Genomic DNA, 27,899 nt, shown 5'->3' on the forward strand with positions numbered 1-27,899 from the left:
TTCATGTGCCCTTTTCAGTGGGGAAGCAAGTAGAATATTTACAAGGCTTCTAACCAAGTGTGGTGTAGCTGGGACTGAAACAATACACATGCTTGTACATCTAAGTACATGTGACCTTAATTTTTCACACTGAGGCAAATGTGTGGACTATTTGATGAGCTTTCTGAAGCAACTCCCTTTTATTGTGCTGTGTGGAAATACATGCTCTGAAGAGCTTAGAGAAAGCAGGCTGAATTTGGACCCATCTCACAAGGCTGTGACCTCAGAGGTTAATTACCTTTAAACTCACTCCAGTTCCTTTACACAGTAGCATTTGATCTTGTCTGGCTTAATCTGCAAACTCTGTCTGTGATGTGCTGCTGTCATTGTTAGCTGAATACTCACGACTTCAAGTTTAATTTTCTAGAGTAGGTAGCCTGTTTTACCCACAGTGTGTGAATATCTCTACTTGCATGTTAGGCAAAAACAGAGAAATGCTTTCTCAAAGTCCATCACAAGAAGCTGTGGATAGTAGTTCTTTTTGAGTTTAACCCCCTGTTGTGACTCCTGACAGTAGAAGTTACCCTAAAAATACATGCATCAAGTGAAGCAGTGTTGAGCAGCAGTGCACATGTGGTTGTGTCATGCTTGTAATATAAACAATCTTCACTTGCACTTCAAACTGACTTTAATCTGATGGTTAGTGTGAAAGCATGCTGAACAGAGGCAAAGCTGTGTGAGTTGAGAGGGGCTTTCCACTTGATCTGCCAGAAGAGCTCCTGTGGAAGGGCTGAGACTGTCATGTGATGGAAGGGGAAGCTTTAGCAGCTCGCAGAGTAACTGGTAACATGAAGAACTGTTTGTACTTCATTTCAGTTTTGCAAGGATCACTCACATGACCTTTACCTGCAATATCTCCAAAATCCCAGGCTGTGACTTATTCCAGCTGCTGGCATAAGGTTCATCAAAACTACACTGATGTACTGCTTCCATTAGAAGGCTTAAATGATTTGATAACTATTCTGCTGGAGCTCCTGGTCTTTCAACATGCAGCATGTTATCAGCCTTATTAAACAGCTTCTACTCAGCAGTGTGGCCATCTTGGGAAATAGAGTGCAATGATTATCACTTGGCATAATATACTAATGCTAAACTTGCGTGAGTGTTTCAAGCAATACTTCTAAGCAGAGCGTTACTCTTGCCTGTTATCTGCTATAATGAGTTCAATTCTTTCTAGCAGGCCTGTGCATTTAAGTTGCCCTAGAGAAAATACAAAGGATTCTGGCAAATTCAGTTGCTATAAAATTGAAGGAGAATGCCTGCTGTAAGCAGGAGTGTCACCATGCTGTAAATTTACAGAGCTGGTGTTTCAGTTTGAGAGTCACCTTCCAGAAAGGAGATCTTGGACACACCAGAAATGAAGCCTAGAAGCAGACACAGTTAAGCTATGGAGCTGTGCTATGAACCAGAGACTTTACATGGTGTTGGTAAGCTGCTGCTGGTCAGGTGACTGTTTTATGGTCAGCAGCTTATCACAGTTACCCACATGTCTTGCATTTGAGTCCCAGCCCTATGTGGAGTAACCACCCAGAACTTCCACTAGTAAAGGATATGTCCTCCAACTGGGACTGTGAGGATCTCTTGACTCCAAGTACTTACTATCCTGAATAAACTGGTTATTCTGCTATGCTTCTGTATCACAGTTTGTTTCTCCAAATGCAATAAGATACCCTGCATAAAAAAGAGATGAGTTCATGCTATTAAATCTAGACCTCTGATAGAGTTGCTGAAGACTGAATTTGCCTCAAGTTAAAAGCTGAACTTCAGGCACCTCAGCAATGGATTCAGAACACTGCAAGGTGTAAATCAGAGTGGTTGGTGTGCTGTGAACTGCCATCTTGGGGAGACTGGCACACAGTAGCTTAATTAAAGCCTGTTACTGCTGGTGTTTCCAAGAAGTGCTGTGAAGTCATTTATACTGTAAGTGGCATGCTGCATTGTAACAACTCAGGAGAAGCAGCCAGGTTTTCTCATCAAACATGCTCTTGGCAAGTGACTCTGGCAAACATCAGGACACAAGGCTTTTGTTGGGTAATGATTTGATTTGGTTTGGCTTAGGTGCTGTTTCTGACCTTGGTTTGGCTCTTACTGGCACATAGTCTGCTTGAACATGAATTCCAATACAGAGGTGATAGGAAATTGGTCTCCTTAACATGGACACGTAATAAAACTCTTAAAACCCCATTAGAGTTGAAGACTTGCTTTCTGGTACTCCCATCCATGAAGGATATAGGCTATTGAGCTGTAGTCCCTCTAGCTTGAGGACACCTGGCTGGTTTGATGTTTTAGGTGTGACTTAGCAGTCTCTTTTGCAGTGTTATATGAAGACTGATCTGGGGGTGTGCGATGCTCAGGGAGTGGACTGAGACCTACTTTCCTTGCAAGAGTGAAGCTGTCAGTCAATAGCTTCTACTTATAAGTATCAAGGCATAAAAAGGTAGGAGTCAAACAAAACTTAGCCCTAACAAATAGACTGAGAACACTTTCAAAAACCTTAATGTGTAAACAGTGGTGGGAAAGCATTACCCCTGAACTGTTTTGCTAAACTATATCCAAGGTGGATTTTATCAGTACTGTGGGGGAAGCAAGACTGTTGCTCTTAACAGAGCACTGAGTTTCCTCATCTTGTTTTAAATGAGAGCTCTAATGTTTTTGTAACTGAAATTGAAACCAGTGTTATGCTGACCCTGCATATTTTCTATCCTCTGCTGGCTGGCCTGGGCTACTTCTGCATGCAGTACAGTTCATTTATTTTGGAGACTTGAAAACAAGCCTTTATCACCCTTCAGTGCCAGATAAATAAATGATCTAACTGGGGGCTGAACCCAAAGTGCTCTTTTACAAAAGCACAACTGCATATCACACTTATCTTATTCGTTCTGTCCTTGAATTATGATCAGTCTTCCTGGACCACATCCAGAAACCAGTGGCTTAACCCAACAAGCAATGACTACAGAGCAGTCAGATTTCTGTGCCACTTAATTTCCTATCATCACTTACATGCAGCAAATGATCTTCCAGAATACACTTAATCTGAGCACTGTTTAACTTACAGACTTGATTATCAATCAAATGGGAGTACAAACCGGAGGAACAGGAATTAACTAAATAAAATAGTTTTGATGCTGGATCTTTGCTTCCAGATAACAGCTTCAGGGTTAGTGGCTTCAGTTGCTTGTTTTGCTTTATTTGGGGTGTGCTTTGGTTGTGTGTGGGTTTTGTCTGGGTTTTTTTGGTTGGTTGGGTTTTTTGTGGGGAGGGGGAAGGCACATATAGGGCAAAATTACTCCTCCCATTTTATGAGGGGAAGATCTGAGTGAGTATACTGGCCTGTGCAATCTGGCTTTGGGTACTCCCAGAGGAGCGATTTGAAAGTCTGAACTATTACTCCTTAGAGTAGTGTGGCTGGCCAGCCAACTCCCAAGAGTTCAAAAAATAACCCAAAACAAATGCACAACTTGCTTTAACACATCTAGTGCATGTCCTGTTTGCTGTCTGAAAAGCGTCTGAGGGAATCAGCTCATAATGTAGGTTTGTTCTTTTTCTTGGCTCTTGTCCTGCTTCTGACTTCGGTATAGAGAGAAAAGGGTAACACTTCTCAATGTGGGAGTTACCATGATTGTTTCCAACATCACAGCACTTCTGTAGCTCCAGCTGCCCTTTGCATTGGTTGCCACAGCATTCAGTGGGCTGCAAAGAGGAGTCTCAACAGTTATCTCTACTCTTCCTGGTCTTACCATTATTGGTGGCCTTACAGTTAGAGCTTTTTCTGCTCCTTTGCTTTCAAATCACATTTCAAATTTGTCATCTTCTGGGTACGATCTCTTCAAAACCCAGTATGCAGTAGCACAGTACTAGATTTGTCTACTGGAGAAACTATTGAACCAGATAAGATGCATTCTCTTCCAGATGGTTGCTGGAATAGTTTGTGTGATAATTCAGCATGCCATTTGAAAATATGCCTTTTCACCCTATAATACTAGTGGGATCTCTGATATGATCTGGATTCAAGTGCTAGATAAAAGCATATCTACTGTGGCTTTCAACTGTGTATAATCCTCAGTTAAGCTGTATATAAATGGATTTGGGTTCCCATCCAGTGAATTGTGTGCTAGAATCTTCATAGGTGCCTGTTCATCTGGTGGGCTTGATACTACATTGTTATTAATTCTTTTATTTGGGCATGTTATAGTCTGTGGTATGATGACTTCAGACAGAGCTTCACTACTTTTTCAGGGTATTTTTAGCCTGTTCATGGCTAGATCTAAGTAATAGCAGAGTAGTGAAACACTTAAACAGGTTGCCCAGAGGTGGTAGAAACCTCATCCCTGAAAACATTCTTCAAGGTCAGGGTGGATGGGGCTCTGAGCAACCTGATCTAATTAAATATGTCCCTGCTCACTGCAGGCGGGGTTTGACTTGATGACCTTTAAAGGTCCTTTCCAACCCAAAGCATTCTATGATTCTATGAATATCACTTTGTCTACCTAAAGCCTAATGTGTCTCAGGGATGTTTAATATAAACCTGATTGTGTACTCCTTGAAGAGATTTCTTTGCATTTTCCTATGCACAAGTCACTTCATGGAAAGCTACACTTGCATCCTCCCAATGCTCAATAACTGGAGACAACTAAACATATGTGTTCATCAGACTACAAAATTTCAGCTCATTCCAGCAGTCTAATGCTGCACAGTATCTCCCTAAGATGCAATTAAATGTCTCTTCCTTATTAACTATGCTTCTAAACTAACACTTTAAGAGATCAGTTCCAGTTCGGTGTTAAGGCTGGTTACTACATAACTGATTATAATTAATGCCTAAATTTGTCACTGGTATAATAATAGCTACACTGTTCCTTAAGCCTCTTTCAGAAGCTTTTGGTCCACAGACTCACTGTTGGCTAAGTAGTCTGTGTACGTATTTCTAAATATCTCACTTGCCTTGATGGTGGAGCACAACCTCCTTCTGCTGGGAATTTAGTAACTGTGTCCCTGACAGCCTTCACTGATCTTCAGAATTTTAGGGACTTTCCCACTGATAATAGGCTTGTATGTGGCCTGTGGTAAAATTTCCCTACAAGAAAAAGCTTTAAGTCCCTACGTAGCAGTTACTGTATTAATACTGAATACACTATAGCTTACAAAAGACAGGTTTAGGAAAGAGTTAAGCATTACATGCAGAAATTGCTGCAGTCCAAATGGTTTGGAGACCTTGCCTTTAGGAAACAGGATAAAAAAGCTGCTGCAGCTCAGTGCTTAAAGCATTGACTTCTCAGTAAAATTGCTTAATGTTTCAAAAATAGTCTGAACTACAGAGATGTTCTTGGAGACGTCATGGTAATAGTTCCCCAAGCTTTAATACTAAGGGTATATTGACTGATAAAGGCAGTCTTATGTTAATGTTTACTTCAGTTTTGTGCTTATATGTCCACCATGTAATATCCATCTTGCATCTAAATTAGTGTGGTCAGGGTGGAAGCACTGTACAAATGAAAGCAACACTTTGTTTATCTCTAGTGGCAGCACTCAGTTCATTAATATTGCATCTACCTTAACTTGGAGAATGAGGAAGATGGAAAACCTCCTAGTGACAAATGTTAAATAAAAATGGGTTCCTTGTTTTTGCTTCTCTGTCCAGCATATGTCATAATTTTTACCTGGTGTAGTTGTGTCAGTGCCATTAGTATGCTTCCATTTTCTCACTTACTGATATAGGGATTAGATTGCTTTCTTTTTAATTGAGTAGTAGTGACATCTTTTCAAATAACAATAAGAATACTGGCCAATTCTTGGCTTGCATTAAACTTTTAAAATATTGGACAGACTGAAAGCAAACCAGGAAGCCAAGGCTGGAAACTTCTCGACTCCATCATATCTGATAAAGTAAGTGAGAACCCAGAACTCTCCTTCATTAATTTGTAACCTCATTGCACAAAGTTGCTTGATGTGAGCAGCTCAGACTTAAAGCTACGCAAGTCTGCCTTTTTGTATATGAAAATATTTTAGGCCTGTAATAATTCTGTCACCCTTCAAAATTTGCAGGAAAGATTGGCAATACAGAGGGCCTACATGATGACTGATACAGCTATTTTTTGTTTGTTTTGGGGTTTGTGGTGTTTTGTGTTTTTAATCTTGGTTTGTAGTTTAATGCTAATCTGCATTCCTAAGACTTCTATTCAGAATGTTGGTCACAATCTTAAACTGCAGATTATGCAGGGAAAGCCTGCAAGTCTGGCTAGCTTTTCTCATCAGTTAAGTGCAGTTTCCCTCACAGTGTATGAGGGGAGGTTGTATCCAAAGTGACAGACAAGTGTCTCTGCTCATGATCTAGTGGCATTCAGTGTATGCTTTAGCCTATGACTGCCAACACTTCTGAAATCAGCTTAATTGCAGTTAATTGTGGTCACACCTACTCATAATGGTAGGAAGTGTTCAGTAGAAAGCATGTGAAAAGGTATGTACATGGGTTCAGTTTACTTCTGTACAGTGAAGAAATGTGGGATCAGGTCACTTGAGATCCTGTGCAGATGACTGGGTTAGTAACCCCACTTCTGTGCTAAAGTAAACTGGAGATGTGAACTATTTTATCTGGGGGTAATTAGCATTTCATGCTGAAACTGGAAAAGTTGTCTGTGCTAATCTTGGTTCCATGTTCTGAAGGCTGATAATGCTTTATTTGCGGAGTTTTTCTCTCACATGAGTGAAGGTTTAACCCTGGTTGAAGCTTAGCTTTTACAAGACAAGAATTTTTATCAAGGAAAATGCAGGATATAGCTGTCTGTTTCTTCAGGCTTTGTGTGTGCTGAGTGGTGACCATGGTAAGTCCATGAAGGTGAGCTGAGAGTTTTCCCAGTCAAAACTTTCTTGGATTATCTGCAGTCAGTGCAAATTGCTTCTGTCTGTGTAAGTAGGAAGAGCTTTGAATTCTTCTTTCAGGATTCATTTTTTCCTAGTAAATGAGTAATTTCACAGAATCATCCAGGTTGGAAGGGACCTCTAAAGATCATCTAGTCCAACCCACCTGCAGTGAGCAGGGACATCCTCAACTACATCAGGTGGCCCAGAGCCCGGTCAAGCGTCACCTTGAATATCTCCAGGGATGGGGCCTCAACTGCCTCTCTGGGCAACCTGTCCCAGTGCTCAACCACCCTCACTGTGAACAGCTTTCTCCTAACATCTAATCTGAATGTCCTCTTTTCTCATTTCAAACTATTGGCCCTTGTCCTGTCATTGCAGGTGTTCATAAATGGTCCCTCTCCAGCCTTCTTGCAGGCCTCCTTCCGGTACTGGAAGGTGGTGATTAGATCTCTGTGGAGCCTTCTCTTCTCCAGGCTGAATGTCCCCAGCCTTTCCTTGTAGCAGAGGTGCTTCAGCCCCCGATCATTTTTGTGGCCCTCCTCCAGACCCCGGTCCATTGAGGGCTCCAGAGCTGGACACAGTACTCCAGGTCTTACCAGAGCAGAGTGGCAGAGTCACCTCTCGATCTGTTGGCCATGCTTCTTTTGATGCAGCCCAGGATATGGTTGGCCTTCTGGGCTGCGAGGACATGCTGTCTGCTCATGTCCAGCTTCTTGTCCACCAGCACCCTCAAGTCCTTTTCCACAGAGATGCTTTCTAGCACCTCCCCCAGCCTGTCTACCCCAGTTAAGTTATCTTAAACTCACTGCCTCTTGATTGAAAACCAGAATGCAAACTAAGATTGTGTCACATCATGGCTGTTGTAATGTGGAATTCCAGCCTACAAACCTAAGTATCTTTTGGCTTAAAAATAAAGGCTTAAAACGAAATGGAAATGACCTTTTGATCTGTTTAACTATATGATCTGTACTTCTCAGAAGTTCATGGGTCAGAAGTCTGACCTTTTTACAGTAGAGGAAATACATTCAACTTAGAAATGTGCTACTGGAAGAACAGAAAAGTCAAAGTTGTTATAGAATTACAAAGGCATCTTACTTGAATGAGAAGAGTTGTGGTGCCCCTGGTTTTGTCTGTTAAATTTTGGCTGCTACGTGAAACAACAATAAGAAACTTCAAGTCTATTTAGGCTCTTAAAACCTTCAACATTGAAGTATGTATTATACTTAACTGTGCACTGCTTTAATCAAATCTTATTCCTCCCAAAAAATCTGGCAGGTGATTGTTCAGACAATAAACACATCAGTTTATTGCATAAGCTGGTACTGTAATTGGAAAACTAGAATGACTAAGCAGAGTGTTCTAGGTAAAGCTGCCAAAATACAGCCCAGAAGAGCAAGCTATGCTTTTCATTATAATAAGCTTCAACAACCATGAAACTTTTTACCCTAAGGGCTTCCTCACCCTGACAAGTCACTAAAATGTCAAGTGCCTCTATGTGCTGTCCAGTAACTTGCATCAATTTTATGATCTTAGTCAAATATTAAATGTACTTTTTTGTTCATATTACACAAGAACTAAATAGTTTTCTTCTCAGCTTCCTGTTAGTGCTGAAAGCACACCACTGCACATGAAGCCTATGTAAATGGGCTTGTGGAACTTGGTAGCTAAGACAGAGTGTGTGCTCACAATTGAATTGAGCAAGCTCAGCTTGTAGAGCCATGAGAAAGTTATCAGTAAGTGTGGTGAGGAAGGAGTGAACCTTCTTTAGTCATGATGGCTAATAACACTTCTATGACTGACTGCATGTAGAGAATGTGCTAAAATTCTGGTTACTACCTGGGCCAATCATTATTACTTTGAAGGGATCACTTCATTTTGTTCTTTAAACAGCTTTTATGCTTCAGACCTATTGTCAAGCATTCCTTTAACTAAATTTCATGCCCTTCAGATACAGTCATGTCTTCTGGCTGTTGTCCTTTGTTTCCTCCTCCCAGCTTTTTCTAGTTGGGTCAGTCTATTTACCTACCGCATGCTTTGCTCACTGAAGTGTTCAGGCTAAATGTTGTTGTGCTTGATAAGGATCACCTCACATGACTAATGATTCCTTATTTCTAATGTAACACTAGGACAAAAGTTAAAATACTCGCAATACACAAGATCCTGACTTGGGTTCCACTTCTCTGCTATAATCCACAAATATTTCTGAACAATGTGTAATCATTTCTAGTAAAATTGCTACCATGAGTAGTGCTTGAATAAATATTTGCTGATTTTTGCTTTTAGTTCAAGCTGAATCCTCTGAACCACCACTAGAAAGCTGCTGAAGCCCTACTTAGGAATGTGTTCCACCTGCTTCTGTGATGGTTTCATCTGTTACCCTATATACATTAAAATATGTTACTATATACACCATAAAGAGCTTTAAGGATGTGTAGCACCTATCACAGCATATAAGACTTGTGAAACCCTGCATAACTGCTAATTTATTAAAACTTTAATGTGCTTTGAAGCAGGACTTTTTTCTGGAAGACATCTTGAGTGACCAAATTCCAATCTGGAATTGATTCTAAAGGTGTCTAACTGAAACCAGAGAAGGCTTATAACAAACCATCCAATATGGCCCAGTGTTTGCAACAGGCTTTTTACAAATTCTAGGCAAAACTAATGTCAGTCTGACCTGGATAACTGTGCTCAAAGCCTCACTCAATTGATATTTTTGCTTTGCTTGCTCATGACTGCCATATACTGTAAACAGGTATAATACTCCAAGTAATTTGGACTAACATGTACATCACTATATAGAGGTGACAATTTTGTCTGTTCCTCAAGGACTTAGCAAAGTACACGCTAGAGTTGTTCCTTAACTCACATGAAAAGTCTGTAAATTCCAACAAACTGTTGCCTATAAACACCTTGAAAGCAGTGAAGGAATGAGCCAAAAGCAGTGATATAATTCAAGACTAAACGTGCTATTCCTTATCACCTCTATGGATTTAGCTACTTCTGATGTTAGAGGAAGGAATCCTGTGTTAATTGTCTTCATGGGAACTGGGTTGGAAGCCAAGCCACTATCTTGTACCAGAATAAACTGGTAAGAGAAAGTATTCAGTTAAAAGTAAAGCAGCTTTTAAAATAGTCTGTAGACCTAAAGCTTCTGAAAATATGAGATAAGGTAATATTGTGCAGTGTTTGTTCAAGTACCTGTCTTTGGTTTTGCAACTTCAACTCATCCATTGTTGTAGAAACTGACTGTCCTCCTGTTTCTCTCTACAGATGAAAGCTTGTGATTTCCTCTGCATCACAAAGCATGTAGTTCTGAAATACATGTAGTTAAGTACCAAACAGCTTCAACCTGGTGTATGTGTGCTGACATACTTTCTGACCTCTGCCTGCAACTAGTGATGCTACTTGCTTGGGTTGCTCTTGTGGGCAGTTGTCATCTCCTGGAAGTTGGACATCAAATCAGTTTTGAAAATGGAGGGAATTGGTGTATTACAGCAAGTAGAAGTTACCAAGACTCGATCTGGGGTGACAGGGGGCTAAATTAATGAGGTGGGAATTATAAAAATAGTTATCTTTATTTTTCCCCCAAATTAGGTATAAAAACTTATTGAATTATTTACAGATTCTATTTGGTCGTGAATTCTACCAGGATGCTTATGGGCAACTTTAGTACAACTTAGAGAATTCAGAAAATGGAAAAGGCTAAGCCACAAAATGGCTTCACCCCATTTATTTTCAGAGGCAAGCCAGGAACCTTAGGGAAAGCCAATGACAACACCAGGTTCTACTGACAAGGATGGAGCAGGAATTTGGCGTCGGTCCCTAGGTCTCATCAGTGGCAGGCTCCAGCAACTGCAGGTTTTATAATCCAATTTGTGGATAATGCAGCACGATCCAAAGGAAAAGGACCCACCAGAATTAAAGTGTTCACAGACACGGCTGCTGTGAGGGAAAACTTGTGAGCAGCAGCACTGCAAGAAAGCCGCAGGTTTCATAGCAGGCAGGGTCGCTCCAGGGCAGGCAGCAGGACCTCAGACAGGGTCCGGGGAGAAGCTAGATCCGAGTGGAGCAAGCAAGATGAATGTGGGAATGAGGGCAAGAGCAGGATCATGGCGAGAGCCCCAGCTGCTTTCTGGTCATTGCTTAAGGCATTTCTAGACAATGTGTCCAAAGCCAATGTATAATGGGTGCGAAGCACCCCCCCCCCCATAATCATAGCTCCCAACCCCAGCGGACTTGCCCCACGGGGAAGGAACCTCCACCCAGGCGGCAAGAATGGGCGCTACTTACCTGTTCCCAGGCAATTCGTGCCTTTGTCTTTCCCCATTCAAACCTCCCCTGATGGAGGTGGGGGAAGGGGTTTGGAGCCCGCTGTAAGCCACATCAGGGAACTGTATATAACATCTGGAATACTGTATGATTAGACTCAGCTTTCTAGAGGAGCCGTGAGGGAACTCTGTATCCATTGTACTTCTAGGATTGGAGAAAAGAAGACAGTGAAAACGTCAAGAAAAGATCTGAGTGCCTTAGATTGCTGTATGCAGTTTTCAACAGCTTCTGCTGAAATCCAAAACCAGAGTGAAGAGTTGAGGCTAAAAATCTTGCACCAGTATTTCTTTTACTATATGAGCAGAGCTGCAGACAGACTAAATGAGGGAGAGGCAAGGTGAGGGAAAGTCAGTGGTGCCACCACAAACTTTTTTTTTTTTTCTAAAATATTTACCTTTATTTCTTTAAAGTCACAAAACCAAACCTCTTTCATCAGGTGGTCCAGTTGCTGCTACATCCCCAGTCTCCCAAATTTCCCACTCCAGGATCTATCCAGAGTAATAAAATAAATTATTGCTTGTTCTGTGACTGAGTGTACTTGGGTAAAGGGTCTGCCTTTTCAGGCTGTTAGATGTCTAGCAGGACACTCTGCTAACTCAGCTCTTGCATGTCAGTACCATGCTGTTCTGGAAATTTTGGTGTTGCCCTCATTGTCCTTCTCATGCTGTTTTGAGTGCTTGCACGTATCAAAGCATCTTTACCTACCTACAGAAATACCTGTGATAGCATCTGACCACGAATTCATTCTGCCCCTGAGAACCATCTGGAAAGGTGCTCAAGCTCATATCCAATTAGCTGTGCATAAAGAAACGACCACTAGATCAGCTTTGTTTTCTAAACAATCAGCTTGTATAGGGTGAGCGTCTCACTACTATGTTTACATCAGCAATGCAGCATCTAGAAAATGAGTTACATGCAATCACTTTGAATCTTGGAACTAAATTAATAGCGGCTGTGAGTTCTTGACCTTAAATAGCAGTTTTATGCAAAGAAACTCTCCTACTAGAAGCAGCCTGCCCAGTCCAGTAGACATTACTGCAACAGAATTTTTGTCCTTGTGGACATTGGAGAAAAGGGTATTTTAGGTAATTTAACACTGCATATCTGATAGTAACCTCCAACAGAATATGTTTGTAAGGCCAACCAGTCTTGAAGCTAGGTAAATGTAGGTTGGTGTCTTTACTGCCTGCATGGCCTGCTTGTGGTATCTCTAGCTGGCTTGTAACATCGTTAGAGTGCAGCTGATAAAACCATTATGCTGATTCTCCTTAACCACTCCACTCCTGGAAAATGCCTCTGGGGATGTAAAGGGGCACAGGTGCTGTACCCTAGATCAGACAGTAATGCTTACAATTGCATGGGTGAGATCTTCACCTATCTCACAGTGCAGCTTTGTCTTTAAAGTAAGAATACAGGAAAAGTTGATGGACTGGCAGAGCCTGCTACAAATTGTCAGAACACGACAGGATTAAACCTAGGCTGTGAGATGTGTTTGCTTTAATTTTCACCTGTCAGCTGTAAGAACTGCTGTAGTGACTGTGCTGACAAGACAGCAGACTACTGAAGTGCTTCAGCTTTGGTACAGAGCTGCTGCAGGTCTCATCCTGTAGCAATCCAGATGTGTGCTGCTGGTGACATGGATGCTGGAGCTTGTGTGTCCTATAAGAGGAGAGTGGCTGATGGCCGTTCCCAAATTGGGTGAAAATTACAAATTCTGACAAGCGTTTGCCAAGTGTTTCATAGTTCTCCAAAGTCAAAAATGGAAGGAGGTCTAAATATTTCCATGCTAGCAGGTCTTCATGTATCAAGTTCAACTGCCAAGCACTTGTAGCCTCTTATTATTTTAGCACATATGTCAGTAAATATCTTACCCTGCCAGTTCTAACAGGGTTACAGCTTAGCAAAACACATTACTAAAATAGCATTTGTTCGTAGTCCACAATCAAACTATGTCCTGATCAAGCTGCCCTTAAATGCAACCACCTCCTTTTTAGAGGGCTGCTTATAAACCGGCTGCCTAAATCCTGTTACTTGCACTAAATTTTTCTAAGGCAGGTGGTTTATAAATACACTGTGTTGGTCTCAGTGTTGTCTGTCCCTTCGTTATTTGTATTTCTTTCTCCTAGAAGGTGTAAATCAAACGGTACAATTCCTATACTTTGCTTGAAATACTCTTTATGGGAGTGTACTAGTGTATTGTACCTGAATGCTGTAGATATCTTCTGAAATCAGTGCACCGATTTATCTGTATTACTGACCAAACAGTATTTTTCTGGTATTATTAAGGTTTATTTTATTAATTATTGGTGTTAAGAGGGAATTCTTCATTTTAGTTCTTTACCTTGTACCATACTCAAAATATATGGGCTGTGCATCAGTGCTAGGTCATTTCAAATGTTTCTTGACATGACTGAGGAACTAAATCAAATAGCTCTACTTCATGGTAATGAACATAAGCATGTTTTATGCTGGTATTTGGGGCAGCCCGAAGAACTGGACTAGGGATCTGCTTCAGTGTTCCAGCTGTACATTGATGGAGTGTTTTCTCAGTACTTGTTTGTAATCACTTGTGCTTCAAAAGGGTGGCACTGAAGACGTTTGCCAAAGGTGCTGCACCATAATTGCAGCTCTGACCTGTAGCTGTTTTCTCTATTAGCACCAACCAATTTGAAGCTTGAGGTCATATGACTGAGCAGCAACTGTTTTGCTGCACCCTTTTGCAGCACAGTTGCATCAAGAGGAATTAGACCTTGAGTGCCAGGGAGGAAGTAAGAAAGAAATGTCTGAACACCTTTATCCCTTTCTTTCAATACTGTAGCAGTCAGCTCCGTTTAACATTTCATCTGGGGAGGTGAGAGTATTTTACTTGGCCTAGATGGAGGGAAGCTATGTGAAGTGGGAAAGAGATGAAAGAGGAGGGATGTCTTTTCTTTAGACTGTAAATGATTACTTAATGCCAAGTTATAGTGATAGCATACCGGTTTGATCTGTGCGTCCACTTGAAGGGAAATGAGCATATTTAGAGCAAGATGGTATAACCAGTTATAGCTGTTTACAAACCCTTTGGAGAAGCTGAAATGTGAGACGCTCTCTTCTGTGTTGTTTTGGTATTTCTGAGGGAGTCATTATTTTCTCAGACTTAGTAGAATCTGGGCAAAATCTAACTTCTCCATCTCTGTCAAAGGGTGAACAAAATTCTGTGGAAGCTTTCAAAAGCTTAGCTTAACAATTTTCTGAGATTGAATGATGGTAATGCGTTTAGTGACTGGTAATTGAAGATAATTCCAAGGAATTAGACTTTGCAGACATTAATGATATGCTAGAGGAAGTCAGCTTGTGAAGATCTGTGCTGTGCTCCCTTTTTGTCTTGATCTATTGAATAGCTTCTTTAATTGTCTAATACATATTCTGGCAGTATTTGGGTTTCTTAAGCATTTACAGCCTGAAAAACACAGCCTGAGAATTTTTGGAGCAGTGAATATAATTAGTCAAAATGCCAGTACATGAAAATGAAGTATTGCACTCTTCTTTGCAGGTACAGTAGCATCTGCAAGGGATATCTGACTTTGCATATTAAGTAATTGGTCCTGGCGTGGCAGTTTCTTACGGATGAGTATCCATGCAAAACAGCAGTCTCAACCTACTATAGAAAGTACTTTGTTTCCCACACTGTGCAATAAGGAGGACAACCTAGGTGAGGGAACTTTAAAAAAAAAAGAAGCTAGTGGTAGTGATGCACTGATAGGATTATTCTTGCCCCACCAGCCCTGGCAGGTTAGACATTGTCCTTCCTTCTCAGGAAGATAAGAGTGTTGAAGTTAATCTGCTTTGTAATGTATTAAGATGTTCTCTGATGATAGCCTTTTTTTTTTTTTTCCCCCCCTCTAGTGTCCTACCTCATTGAGACAGAGGGAATGAATAAATTTTAGTCTGATAGGAGATGACACTTGTGTTCAACATGGCTTGAAAACTTTAGGGTTTATTAGGCCATGCCTAAGATGGGCCTTAGCTTGTGCTGGTCTGAAGTTTGGCTGTGCTTGTCTGAGCAAATTAGTGGATTTTCTCAGTGACAGTTACTTGCAGCAGTGTCAGGCCATAATAGCACATTTATATGCTAGCCTGAGTGATTTCCATCCCTGTGAGTTTTTGAGTTCTTTGTTCTCGTGAAGTGACTTTGGTTTAATCATGGGGTTGTGGTGACAGATGGGACTTTATGATATTTGAGGTCTCTTCCAACCTTGGTGGTTCTGTGACTAAATTGTTGGGTTTTTGTTTTGAAAATAGTTAACTGTTAGTGCTCACTGTCTTGCCCTTACCATAACATTTATCTCATTTTGGGGGTACAACCTGCTACCTGGAGATCCAGCTGTCATGAATAAGGCATGCTTGACTTTGTAGTGTAAAACTGTTCCTTAGAGCCTCTTTTACCAGAATCATAGTCCCAGCTGTTACACTTTCAGCTAGCTGAGAAGGCTTCTCTATTGCTATTTACACCCATAGCCTTAGCTGTTTACTTGCTTAATGGGTCTGTATTAATAAAAGTTAAGGGAACAGGAGCATATAAGAAGTTTTTTACCCAGCAGTAAAACAAAGAAGTTTAATCAGATAATACTATCTCTCCGATTTAAGACAATGAAGTATTTCCTACTGAAAACAGGAGCAGGAGTCATTTAACAATGTAATCTGATCTAATATTAGTAACAGCCTGTGCCTTCAGGGATCAGTGTGGTGTCCAATCCACTGAATAAGGTCTGTCTCACATTAAATTCTGGATCCCTTTTAAAAAGATGGCTTCCCAGAATTGTTTCAGTAATTTCATAAAGACCCATAGTTTTCTACATCTTTTTCCCATTAATACAATCAAGCTGGGGAAATGACATTGGCCCCCCAGCTTACAAAGAATGATGAAACTGTGCTGTCTTACAAAGATGTTCTCCCTGATGTCATGAGGACCTTCATTTCTTCAACTTATGTCTTAAGCTTTCTATTCCTCCTTGCATGTCTGGGCAGGAAAAAGCCATAAGGGAAGTTTGTCATGGACAGATTGCCATCCATGAGCCAGAAAAATCTTACTCTTGGTTATTTTCCAACTCAGCTAGAAGGGGCTGGAAAGAGGGTCCCAAGAAAGCAAGGGGGCTTCCAGTCAAGGCTGTGTTTTATGAAAAGAAGCCCTGCAGAAGACTTTTACTAGCAAGGCTGGAATTGTAAGATAGCTTATGCCAGGTTTTAGTATTTTCAGGAATTTTGTATACATATCAAGGAAAGGGTGCAACAAGTTTTCATCAACCCTTTTAAAATGAAGCAGCACACACCCTTGCTCTTATATTTGGGGAGGGTGTTGTTTGGATATTATATTGGTTTGTTGGGGGAGTTGAGGGGTGAAGATGTTGCATGTTCATTCTTACTAGTAGGAGAGCTGCCAGAATCATTTGCTTCTCGTAGATGAGTATATTTTTCAAAAGTTGCACACTCTTTTAAAAAGTATTAAGGCAGAGGTAGTAAAAGACATCAACCAGTTACAGTGTGTGGAGAGTACTGAGGGCAGGCAAAAGTTTGCATTGCAAGAAGTGGAAAAAGTGCTGATTCTGCGTGAGGTGGATTGCGCCATAATATTTTCATTAGCAATGTGCTGCAGAATGTCTCCCTCTCCTAGACCTTCCTTTGGTGGTCTAAATTGTGTGGTAGCCTGAGAAGTAGGTTGTGATGCAAAAGCATTGTGCTGGGTCCATTGGTGTTTTGGTTGAATTTTTTGTTTTGTTGGGGCTTGTTGGTTGGTTCTTTGGTTTGTCTTTAAAAACTGGTCTTGGATTTCAAGGTAAATTTGCAAAACTTATCCAAGCCTTCATTTGATGTCAGTCAGAGGGTTGCTTAGGCATGGTATCCTTGTAGAACAAGATGATTTGTGCTGTTGTTTCAATGGCTTTGATTACCTGAATGATGAATTAAATGTTAGGGCACGTCAAACATGGTTCTGTATTGCACTCAGTTAGCCTTAACTTTTTCCATTGGCAGGCTTTTAGTGATTCAAAACAGGTTAGCCCAGTTTAATGTAAGACTCTCTTAAAATCAGAGGTTGACTGTCCTCTCAAGATCTGGAGTAATGTTGCTTGCATATGGAACTGTTAAGTCATGAGGTATAATTGCATTTAAAAAAAATTATTCCTGATCAAGTTTGGTTTTCACCTTCTTATAGGATTACAGTTCTGGGTTTGGACATGAGCCAGGGGTGTGCACTCAAAGCCCAGAAGGCTGACTGTACCTGGGGCTGCATCAGAAGCAGCATGGTCAACAGGGGAGGTGATTCTGCCCCTCTACTAAAAAAAGACATGTTTACTAGGTTTTAGAATACATAGAATACATAGAATAAACCAGGTTGGAAGAGACCTTCAAGATCATCGCGTCCAACCCATCAACCAATCCAACTCCGCCCAAGCAACTAACCCACAGCACCAAGTACCCCGTCAAGTCTTCTCCTAAAAACCTCCAGTGATGGTGACTCCACCACCTCCCCAGGCAGCCCATTCCAATGTGCAATCACTCTTTCTGTATAGAACTTTTTTCTAACATCCAGCCTGTAAACTAAAAGATAATAGATGAGACTAGAAATAAGGAAGGAGGAAACATTTTGTAGTGAGGATGGTGAAATACTGGCACAGGATGCCAAGAGAGGTGGTAGATTCCCCATCCCTGGAAACAGTCAAAGACTGGTTGGACAGGGCTCTAAGCAACCTGATGTAGTTGATGTCCTTACTCACTGCAGGACTGATAATCTTTAAAGGTCTCTTCTAACCCAAAACATTTTTTTATTCTGTGAAAGCAGTAGCTAAAAGTCTTTCTGTTTGCATTTATGTGAGAAATCCTAATGGGAATTTAAACAACTTGCTGTCTTCTTGAACCAAAGGGCCTTAATGACCCGTGTGCTGGTGTTTCTAGAAGTAATAGAGTTTCTTGAGTCTAAACTTCTATGAAGGAAGAACTTAATCAGACCACAGAAGGATGTAACCCCTTTGAACTTCAGGTAGACTAGTTGAGCACATTTTTCCAGCTGGGCCAGAAGCTTAGGTATGTTTTCTAAATAGTTTTCTTCCTAGTGCAGTGGCTGAACACTTGTCTTGACATGGGCTGAAGCAGCTTCCCCTGTGGCCAGCTCTGTTACTATAAACAGCTGCTAATAATTATCAACAGAGCCACAAAACAACTGGGGAGAAAATAGCTGCCTGTTGGCTAAGCAAGTTGTGTTCTGCCTTGCATCTGGCAAGTATGAGGAAGCAGAATGACTGAAGAGCCTTCTGCTTTCTGAAAATGAGACCTCGTGAGCTGGGCAGGTGAGTCTGCTTTTTGACCTTGTAGCCACAGGGATCCACTGACAACTTTATTTCTGTTAGCTGCAATTTTACACTGGCTCTGGGTATTGCTACCCAAAGTAATACTTCGGGCTGCCCTCACTCCTTCCTTCTTTCCTTATGTTGGTGTGGAGACATGCAGTCGTGCAATCAGATTAAACCAAGCTGACTTTATAAAGGGTGTTTTTAGCTTCTTGAATGTGTTTTTGTCAGCTTACTTTTCAACCTAGATCACTTACACTGTCTGATTCACTATTTAGATGCTTGTGTGGCTGTGCAGGAAGGGGTGGGAGTGAGGAACCGGGGCAAAGAAAAGGAAGAATAGACTGCAGCTTTTAGAGGAAGTACTTGTGTATGCCAGCTTAAAGTGATTGAGAAACCTGTAGTGTAAGCAGTATAATAAGCCAGTAATGTGTGTTATGTGATATTCCTATGCAAACAACTGACTTTAAAACAAAACTACCCTTGCTAGCAAAACAGGCTGTCCCAGCAAATGTGTAGTTTGCTGTTAAAATTTGAAGCTACAATCAGTTTGGTATGGCAAGGAGTATCTTATCTGGTTTCAGCTGCTGCTGCCTCTGTAGTGGAATCTATTGGCCCTATTGCATATCTGTAGAACACAATTGTGGGTGAGTCATCTGTACAAAATAGGATGGATCAGCATCTTATGCTTGAGAATTGTCAAGTTTTTCTGAGGTAGTGTAGCCATACTGCAGAGAGATGAAGGTCAGCCTTGCCTTTAAGAGCTGCTCTTTCACAACAACATGCTTTTTGTCTACTGGCATGGTGAGCACCAGAGGATTTGAACTCAATGTTAGTAATTATCCTTGGACAAATGCCATTTTACTCTTGAAAAGGCACAAGTCCAAACCATGTATCATTTTGCAAGCCAGTCAGATGCTGAAGCAGAACCCAGTGTCCATTTTGCATTTCATCGTGGAAGAATTAATAAATGTTTGTCTGCAACATAGGGGTAGGAATGTTCAGCCAAACATTCATTTAATCTGAGAAAAGGCCAGATAAACTCAGAATGTCTTTCTTTCCAATGCTAATGTTAAAGGTATACTTAAATTGGTCGAGATAACTTCAAGAGATGGCCAGCTTACTTGAGGACCGTAGCATAAATGAGCTTGGCAGAAAAGTTAAATGTTTGACAAATAAACGGAAAGACTGGGCAGTTACATGTTTGCCAGCTGAACATGATTCCCAGGTGAAACAGTGTGGTTACTAACAGGCATATGTCTGGGATGCACTCACTGAAGAAGGGAGGGTAAGGTGTGTAAAATTCTGGAAAGAATTAGACTGACAGCTTCTGGACTCTTACACTTTTCCTGTCAAGCATTCAAATATTTCATGAAGTAGAAGTATGTCTACCTTGTTTTTTTTGTCTATGTTTTTCTTGGTGTGTCATACACAAGGATTAGGATTAGTCATCCAATGACAGCTGAGCATTGTCATTAAAGCCTAGTTAAATTCTGTAAGAACTGGTTCTTAGCTTTTTTGCCTTATGAAGTGGTAAGCAATGAAAAGACATTTGTATGCAGTCATGGCTCAAGGTGTCTCTTCATCCTTCCTTCCTTCCAGTGCCAAAAAGACAGAATTCTTTTAAGCTATAGAACCTCTGTTTGAGCTAGAGTATTTCTTGCATCGCTACACAATTCCTATGGAGCAAAACTGAGTGCTGCTCTTCACCATGATTTGAGATGACTTTGATAAATTTGTATAGTTGTATATTAAAAAAGTAATTATCACATGAAAGGCAGATCTGGAAGACAAGAGATGGCTAGATAAGTGATTGGAAGTCAATGCAACAAACTTGAAAGCCCAGGATGAGAAGGGGGTAGTTTGCCTCTGCTCAATCCCTCCTGTTCCTTTAGGTATTAAATAGTCCTTGTACAGAACCATCCTCATCCTTTTCAGTTTGCTCGTTCCAATTTTTCTTAGACTGGGCTTATTTTTCCCTTCAGGATTTGGAGGTTTGTCACTTGTACACCCCAACCCTGTTGACAAGAATAGTTTCTTACATCAATAAATGCCTTAGGAATTGCCTAATGGCTTCAGAAGAAGAAAGCCCTCCTAAAGGTTAAAAATTCTCTCTCGGCGTCCAGTTGGGCCCATTTAACTGTTTTCTACTTGCCAAGCTTTATTACTGGTTAATAAACTATGTGTGATTACCTGAAATTTGCTGCATACTCCATAGCTTTAGCAAGGGTTCAGAAAATCTAGTTACTTGTCAAACAGTACGTGCCTTATTAGCAGGAGATATCTGGAAACATGCATTAAAAATAGTTCAGTCTTAAAAGATTCAGGCAGGATTACTGTTAACACCATTTATTTTGGTATCGATGGATTTGCTACCAGTCTTCTGACCTCCAGGTGACGGTATCAAGTGCAAAAACATTCTTGTCAGCCTCGAAGTTCCAAACTAAAAGCATGCCGAGAAGTGTGATAGAAGGCATTTTCTTGAGGCACTGTGTTGTGTAATTGTCTGGCATGAGCTTTTTGTGCATCTCTAGCATCTTAGAGCTTGCTAGGGAAAACCATTGAGTTTTGTGGACCAGGAAGGTGACCTGTATAGCTCTTCCCCTTTGAAAAGGCATAAAGGCAGGCAGTAATTTTCCTGTGGTTCAGTGGTTCACATGCTTTGTCTGAACACAACATATTTCAGGCACAGGATTGTAGTGATACAGCCTTGTCAAGCCTGCAACATGTTTCGTGCTTCACACAGTCTTGTTACGACTTAGGTATAGGTGGAAGATAGGTAGTAAAAAATAAATGAAGATTACAAGCAATTTAAGCCGCGTGTATAACATTTTGCTTACAGCATAGTTTTCAGACTATATTACTTGCTTGTTTTGTTGAAATATTAACAACAGCTTTATAGGTTTCGTCATTGTTGCAATATGGCCAAAGGTCAAACTATAACGTGTGGTTTGGTTGAAGAAGAGCTGGTGATCAGGATTATTTCTGTAGCTAAACTTCTCTTCATGACCAACCTCTGTGCAATGCCCAACATGAACCTCTTTCTATGACTGAAATTCTTCATTCTACTTCCTTATTACTTCCTTGTTCTTTGTTAGTCATGAAAATGCTTTTTTAAACTTTATGGAAAGTATAGTGAGTGCCTGGCAGAATGGCAGAGGCATTCCTGAGATAAATGCTTTCTCATGCTTGTTTACTTTAAAATCATTGTTTACCTGCTATGTGGCTGGATGGTCAGAAAAGTATAAATGAAAAGGAAGCTGACTTGAACTCTTTGCCACCATGCCTCTTGATATCTGGTTGAGGAAGGGATGCCCACTATTAGTACCCAGTCTGCTGCCAGATAAAATGTGAGCCTAATTCAGCACTTTAAAAACAGTGGTGGTGGACTCCACATAGTAAAGCCTTCAAACCATGTGAGGAAAGGGACTGTATTGGAAATTGCTGTGAGTGTTCAGTACCAACATTTTTTACAGTTATTGTCAGTGAAGGTTTGCCTTGTGTAGATGCTGATGTGGGAGCATGTGCTCTTGTCAGAGAGGTTGCACAGAGATTGTAGATGCCCCATTCCTGGGAGTGTTCAAGGCCAGGTTGGGTGGGCCTCTAAAGCAACTTGTTCTAGCAAAAGGTGTCCCTGCCCATGGCAGGAGCATTTCAACTAGATGATCTCTAAGGTCCTTTCCACTCCCAACTGTTCTAGGATTTGTTATTTTAATCCAGCTTCTCTTTAGATGCCATTTGGGAGTTTTATGCCTTTTTAAATAAAAGCATCTGTAATATTTACTTCCAGCAGGTAAAAGGATTTGTGTCCCTTTTCAGTAAGGAAGAATGTCACCATTCAAACATGCCAAATTCAAAATGAACTTAGAAGAAGCAACAGCAGCAGAATCTGGATTGGTCTAAAATGAGTATAAACACAACCTAGCAGGATTTATGAAAGATCTGGAAGACCTTTCTGAAAGGCTGTTCTCTGGCTCTTGTATTAGACACACTTAGAGACAGATGAAAGTGGTGCAGGAAGACTAGCATTATGCTTACCACAAAATTGGCATAATGGAACAGTAATTCTCTGTTCCTTCAGATAAAACCTGTGCATTGTGTCTCTTGCTATTGCACTTGAATACTGTAACTGCTTTTCCTGGCATTTTTAAAATGTACTGCTGTTCTTATCTGCGTCAATTACAGCTTCAAAGTCTCCACCTATCATCTATTATTCCTGTCTCTTAAATTATCTGATTGCTCCCCATCATCTTCCACTTCAAGAATGACTTTTTCAGTCATCCCTTAAGAGTCTCACTCAAATGGGCTAAACCTCAGATATCCTCTTTTGTCCTGCCTCTTTATCCTTTCCAGTGACCAATCCTCCCAACCTGGTGGCATCCTGCTTGCATGTGTAGGCTGCCCCACTGCATCATGAAACATGCTGGTGTGATGAACTGCCTTTCTCTCCATGCTTCATTCTGCTGCCCTGTAACTACTTATTAAATGAGGTGTTTAGGGAAATTGAGTTAAATCTTTCATAGACAGCAACAGAAGGGGAAATTAAGCATAAGAAAACACTTATAGTTAAAACTTTGGACTTGGCTTGTAACACCTATGCTCACTGTTTTAACATCTTTCCAGTGATATTTAAAGGTTTGACAAGAGCAAATTACAGTATTAAGTTATTGAGGTGATCAAATCAGAGAACTCTGGTAATCTAGGGGAGCCTGAGGACAAAAAGCCCAGAACAAAAACCATTTTTGAATGGAAGAACAAACTATACACAATAAACCTGATGGAGCCACAGCTCTAAGGGAGAGCATGTGTCCGCAACAGAGAGTGCTCAACATGCTGTTCCCATGCTGCACTTCTGCTAGAACAGAATTGCTGTTCTGATGGGCTTTAGACTCCAAACGTGGTGTTTTTCTTAAGGCTCATTTTCAGGTTCACTGCTTGATGATCTGGTTTATGCTGTAGCCCACAAAGATTTTTTTAATACTTCTTTTCGTTGCCAGAACTGAAGGGCTGGAAACTGCAGTGTGGGGACTTTAGGCCCACTTTGCTGCCACAGCCAGCATCTTGTGGAACCATAACCCTAAGGAGTTTTGTTCTAGGATACGAGTTTGGTCACACTGAGTGCATGGGTGTGAATATGCATCCTGCTAGTACAAACATTATGTAATCTGAATTTATTTAAAAATTCCTCTAAGTGCTTACACACATTTTGAGATGGTACAGTATGTACTGCTACATAGACTGTGTGTGACACAGAAGGGGGAAGTAAAGGAGAAGCTTGCCTTGCCTGGTTGGAATATATTTGCATAATTTTCATGTGTGGTAGGAGATATTTGTATCATTCTAATCTTCATGGACTTCAGAAGCCACAGAGCGTGTGGGAGCAAGCTGCTCTGGTCTTGTATGCAGAAAGTGAAGATGGATGCATATGCTGTACATATCCTCATTAAAAGTCTAGATATTCAACTGTAAGTCCTTAAAGTTGTGTATTCCTTATGGCTTATCTTTTACCATGCTTGCTTGAGGAATATCTCCATTATAGCATGGTGTGATGGTTGCTGCAAAGTAACTGGCAGCTTCCAAAAGTCTAAATGGAGAATCCGAGTCTATGGTAATTGATGAATCATCTTCCTGGCATAGTACTGGAATGTCCTATTCTTTTTCTGGAATGGAACCTGCATTAAAGTTCACAGAATTTGTTAGTCTTGTGTTCAATGTTCCAAGGATCTCAGACAAGTATACTGGTATATTCTTCTGTGGCTTCATGCAGGATCACAAACAGGAGGAACTTGGGAGTACAGTTAAGCGTCATTTAAATGCAAGGAGTTTCAATGGCAAGTTCAGAGGTAGAAGGGAATGTAGAATAAAAGACCTTACGCTAGGTAGGCAAGGACAATGGAAAGCATGAAGCAGGAAATGGGGTATATGGTCAAGGGTGGGGGCACAATATCCTGAAAAAGCTATTGACATTTTTAAATGCTTGCTTTCTGTTGCAGATTAATCAGCCACTCGATGGGGATTAACAGTGGAGCACCTCTTTGTGTCGCCTTTCCACCTCTCTGTAGCAAGAACAACTTCAGCACTTCTTCAATAATAATTATGAAACTGGTATTAACTGAATGGCAATTATGGATTTTTAACTCTAACTCACAGTAGACCAGCAAGCCATATGTTGAAATTCCTACCAAATAGCTTTTTGTTCTCGATGTCTCATATCTATACAAGAAGTTGCAAGATACCTGTTTGTACAAGAGGAATATAAGCATTACTTTCCTGAGGACCAGAAGCTGAAAGAGAAGACATCCTAACTTGTTTGTGGAGTTATGGTAGTATTATTTATATAGATATAACAAATATATTTTTTTTATGGTAATGAAAATGGCTCCCCAGAATGCTGACTCGGAATCTATGCAAGTTCAAGATCTACCTGTGGCACAGCTTCAGAAACCAGAAAACAAGGAGAATGAAAGTAGGGAGGAGACTATTAGTGAAGGATCGATAGACCGGATACCTATACGCCTGTGGGTGATGCATGGTGCAGTAATGTTTGGCAGGGAATTTTGTTATGCCATGGAGACAGCTTTGGTAACACCTGTATTGTTACAAATAGGTAAGTAATTCTCTCTTCTGTTAATCAAAACTGGTATGTTTTTGCATTGATTCAAGTCAGAGGAAGAGGGAAGTGGGATCTGATACCTAAAGCTACACAACGCAGAAAGGTTTTGGGTTGTTTTTTTTGACTGTGCCACAGACTGAGTTCTTACCATGTTTAAAGTGTGGAGGATTTCTATATGCATTTATCTTCTGTATAATAGATATGGTCTCTGTAAAACAATTGAACCTCATTTAAGTCTAAAGCTCTTTATTAAAAGGTAGGTGTCCTGGAAGCTAGAAACATTTGACTGTAAATGATCGCAATGAAGAATTTTTTTCATTTATGGAGAAATGCTTCACATTACAGTACTTCAGAACAAACAGATAAATTGGCTTTTCTGACTACTAGTGAAATACTGCATCTATTTCAATCCACTAGTGAGTCTTGTTTTATGTACTTGATCTGTCTAGTTTATAGCATGTGAATGCATATGAATGATACCAGCAGCCTCAGGTAATAATGTGAAGGTAATGGGCTTTAGAGAAGGAATAGACAGTGTCAGATTTCATGGTGAGTACTGCAATTTGGTTTCCAATAAATACTTACACTATTAACAGCATCTGATATTACTTTTATCAAACACAGGAAATCATGTTCTCTATCAGATATGAGAAAATATTACATGAAACCGAATGGAAGTACCAGACTGAGCACGCTTCCAGGAGTGAATAAATCAACTGTGTGTGCATTGTCTAAGTGTGTATAATAAATGCATATAACACGTTTGACGTTTGCTTTGGCAGGTACATGCAGTTGTGCCTTACAGCAAGCTCAGTTGTGGCCAAACAAACACTCAACCAATTCTGAACAAAATAGTTCACCGAATACTCTTTACAACTTCGTTTCAAAATGTCAAGGTTAACCTCTCAAACAAAACAGCTGTTTTTTACATTTGTTATCCAAGTGTGCAATGTAAAAATTTTCAGGCTTCCTGCAGTTAAAAATGTGTTTTCATATGAAAGTGCCAGTCAGCTTATTTTAAATCAATAAGGGTCAGTAATCAGTGCAGTTAGTGCCATGAGAGATGCTGATAGTTATGCTTCTGAGTTCCTGAAATTTCACTTTTCAGAGTTCATCAAATGTCATTTTTGGATCTAAAATACGTGCAGCTTCATCTAGGAACACTTACAATGCCCATAACCTGTTTTCATGTTTTGTCTTTTGGGTGAGTTGAGATTTAGAGGAACAAATAATTGGTACTAGCAGTGTTTGTTTAATTAGCGTCTACTGTGAATGCAGAAAATTACATACTGCTTTGCATGGAGAAACCCCCAGTTCTTTAAGTGACCTGTACTTTTTCATTAGCTTTCTTGGTTTTGCCATCACTCAGATGTTTGAAATGCATAACTGGCCAAACTGGATTTACCTTGCCATTACTGACCAGTCTACTAGTTCGTATGTCTTTTGTGAGCTCTTCTAGTAGATCTGTTTCCTCCAGATAAATAATATCTCTTCCCTTCCGTCCCTAACTCCAGTGATCGGAATAACACTGGGATTTGGAGGAAGGGAAGAAAAGAGCTCTCCTAGAAAAGCAATCAGCAAAGCAACGCAAAAGTTGTGGGGATGCAGTGATGATGTTCCATGCTACAGAGATAAGAAATGGAGGTAGCTGGTTACAAATACTAACACACTAGAGCTAAGTGAAATATTTAATGGTCATGTTCCCTCAACAGGAGAATAAAAGATGTTGGATTCACTGAAGGGGTTAAGTTTTTCCCAGGTGACTTATCTAGCCTGTTTGGTAATTACCTCTTACATGGTTTTGTTTACCTTTATCAACCTCAACATCTGTGTGCTTTAATGTGAGCTATATTTATTCTTCACTGTTGCATGTAGCTGTTGAGCTGCTGCAATAATCCCTTTGCTTTTTCCTCTGTTAAAAGCAACATTCAGTTCTTTTCAGTAACATTAAATTGAGAAACTGTTTGAAACTTGGCACCTAGGGAAGTGTGGAGGCCAAATTTGTTTATAATAAATGGAAAAACCAGAAGCCTTTTGGGTATGCAAAAAAGACTCCTCCTTACTAAAAGATGTTGAATAAGCTTTATAGTGTGCCTTGTTCTGCACCTCGGAGAATTTTGATTACTGAAATAATCTGAGATTCTTACTAGACACCACCATTAAAACCTCAAGCACATTAATACGATGTTGCACACTTTCTGCTTGCAGATATTTGACTCTTCTAGCTGTTTGTGTACCCATGATCATTAGTCTAGTTTTGATTGGGTAGATGGTCCTTTGGATAGTACCTTTCAAATTCCAGTGGTTGAATTCCTGATGTGTTTAAATTTCCTGAAGCTTTGAATTTTCAACAAAACTAAAGGCAGCAGTGACAGCTGCTTGGGTCAGTGAATACTGTGAATTTTAAAGGTCTGGAAGTGCCTGAATTGCTGTATCCCTACTGAAATAAATTCTATGCTTAAATTGATGTTACATTGCCTTGTCAGAAATGCAGCTACAAATCTGTAATAGCCTTGTAGTCATAACTGGGTTTTAGTAGCTTAGCAACAAGAACAAGCCAAATACATATTGCGCTACTTTTTATTCTCACTCTTTGATTTCTTAGTGTCTGCAACTTAGAGTTCAAACTGAAGCAGCTAACTTGTTTCCAAGAATTTGGAGGGTATGAATATATACCAAATATGACAATTGGCAGGCTGACTCCACGTGAAATTGTATTACTTTTCAGTTTC

The 27,899-nt window shown here is 40.4% G+C and overlaps 1 protein-coding gene across 5 annotated transcripts in view; it reads left to right on the plus strand.

Moving 5' to 3' along the window:
• The window catches only part of SLC45A4 (solute carrier family 45 member 4), an 84,087-nt gene that overhangs the window by 25,091 nt on the left and 31,097 nt on the right, over window positions 1-27,899 (plus strand). For all 5 annotated transcript variants that reach the window (XM_054167135.1, XM_054167134.1, XM_054167136.1 and 2 more), the window contains one exon: window positions 24,548-25,161. In XM_054167135.1, the coding sequence (XP_054023110.1) occupies window positions 24,918-25,161 (244 nt within the window). In that variant the 5' untranslated portion in view covers window positions 24,548-24,917. The remainder of the gene's footprint in view (window positions 1-24,547; window positions 25,162-27,899) is intronic.

The sequence above is a fragment of the Dryobates pubescens genome, chromosome 14, assembly GCF_014839835.1.
Source record: "Dryobates pubescens isolate bDryPub1 chromosome 14, bDryPub1.pri, whole genome shotgun sequence".
Classification (NCBI taxonomy): Eukaryota; Metazoa; Chordata; class Aves; order Piciformes; family Picidae; genus Dryobates; species Dryobates pubescens.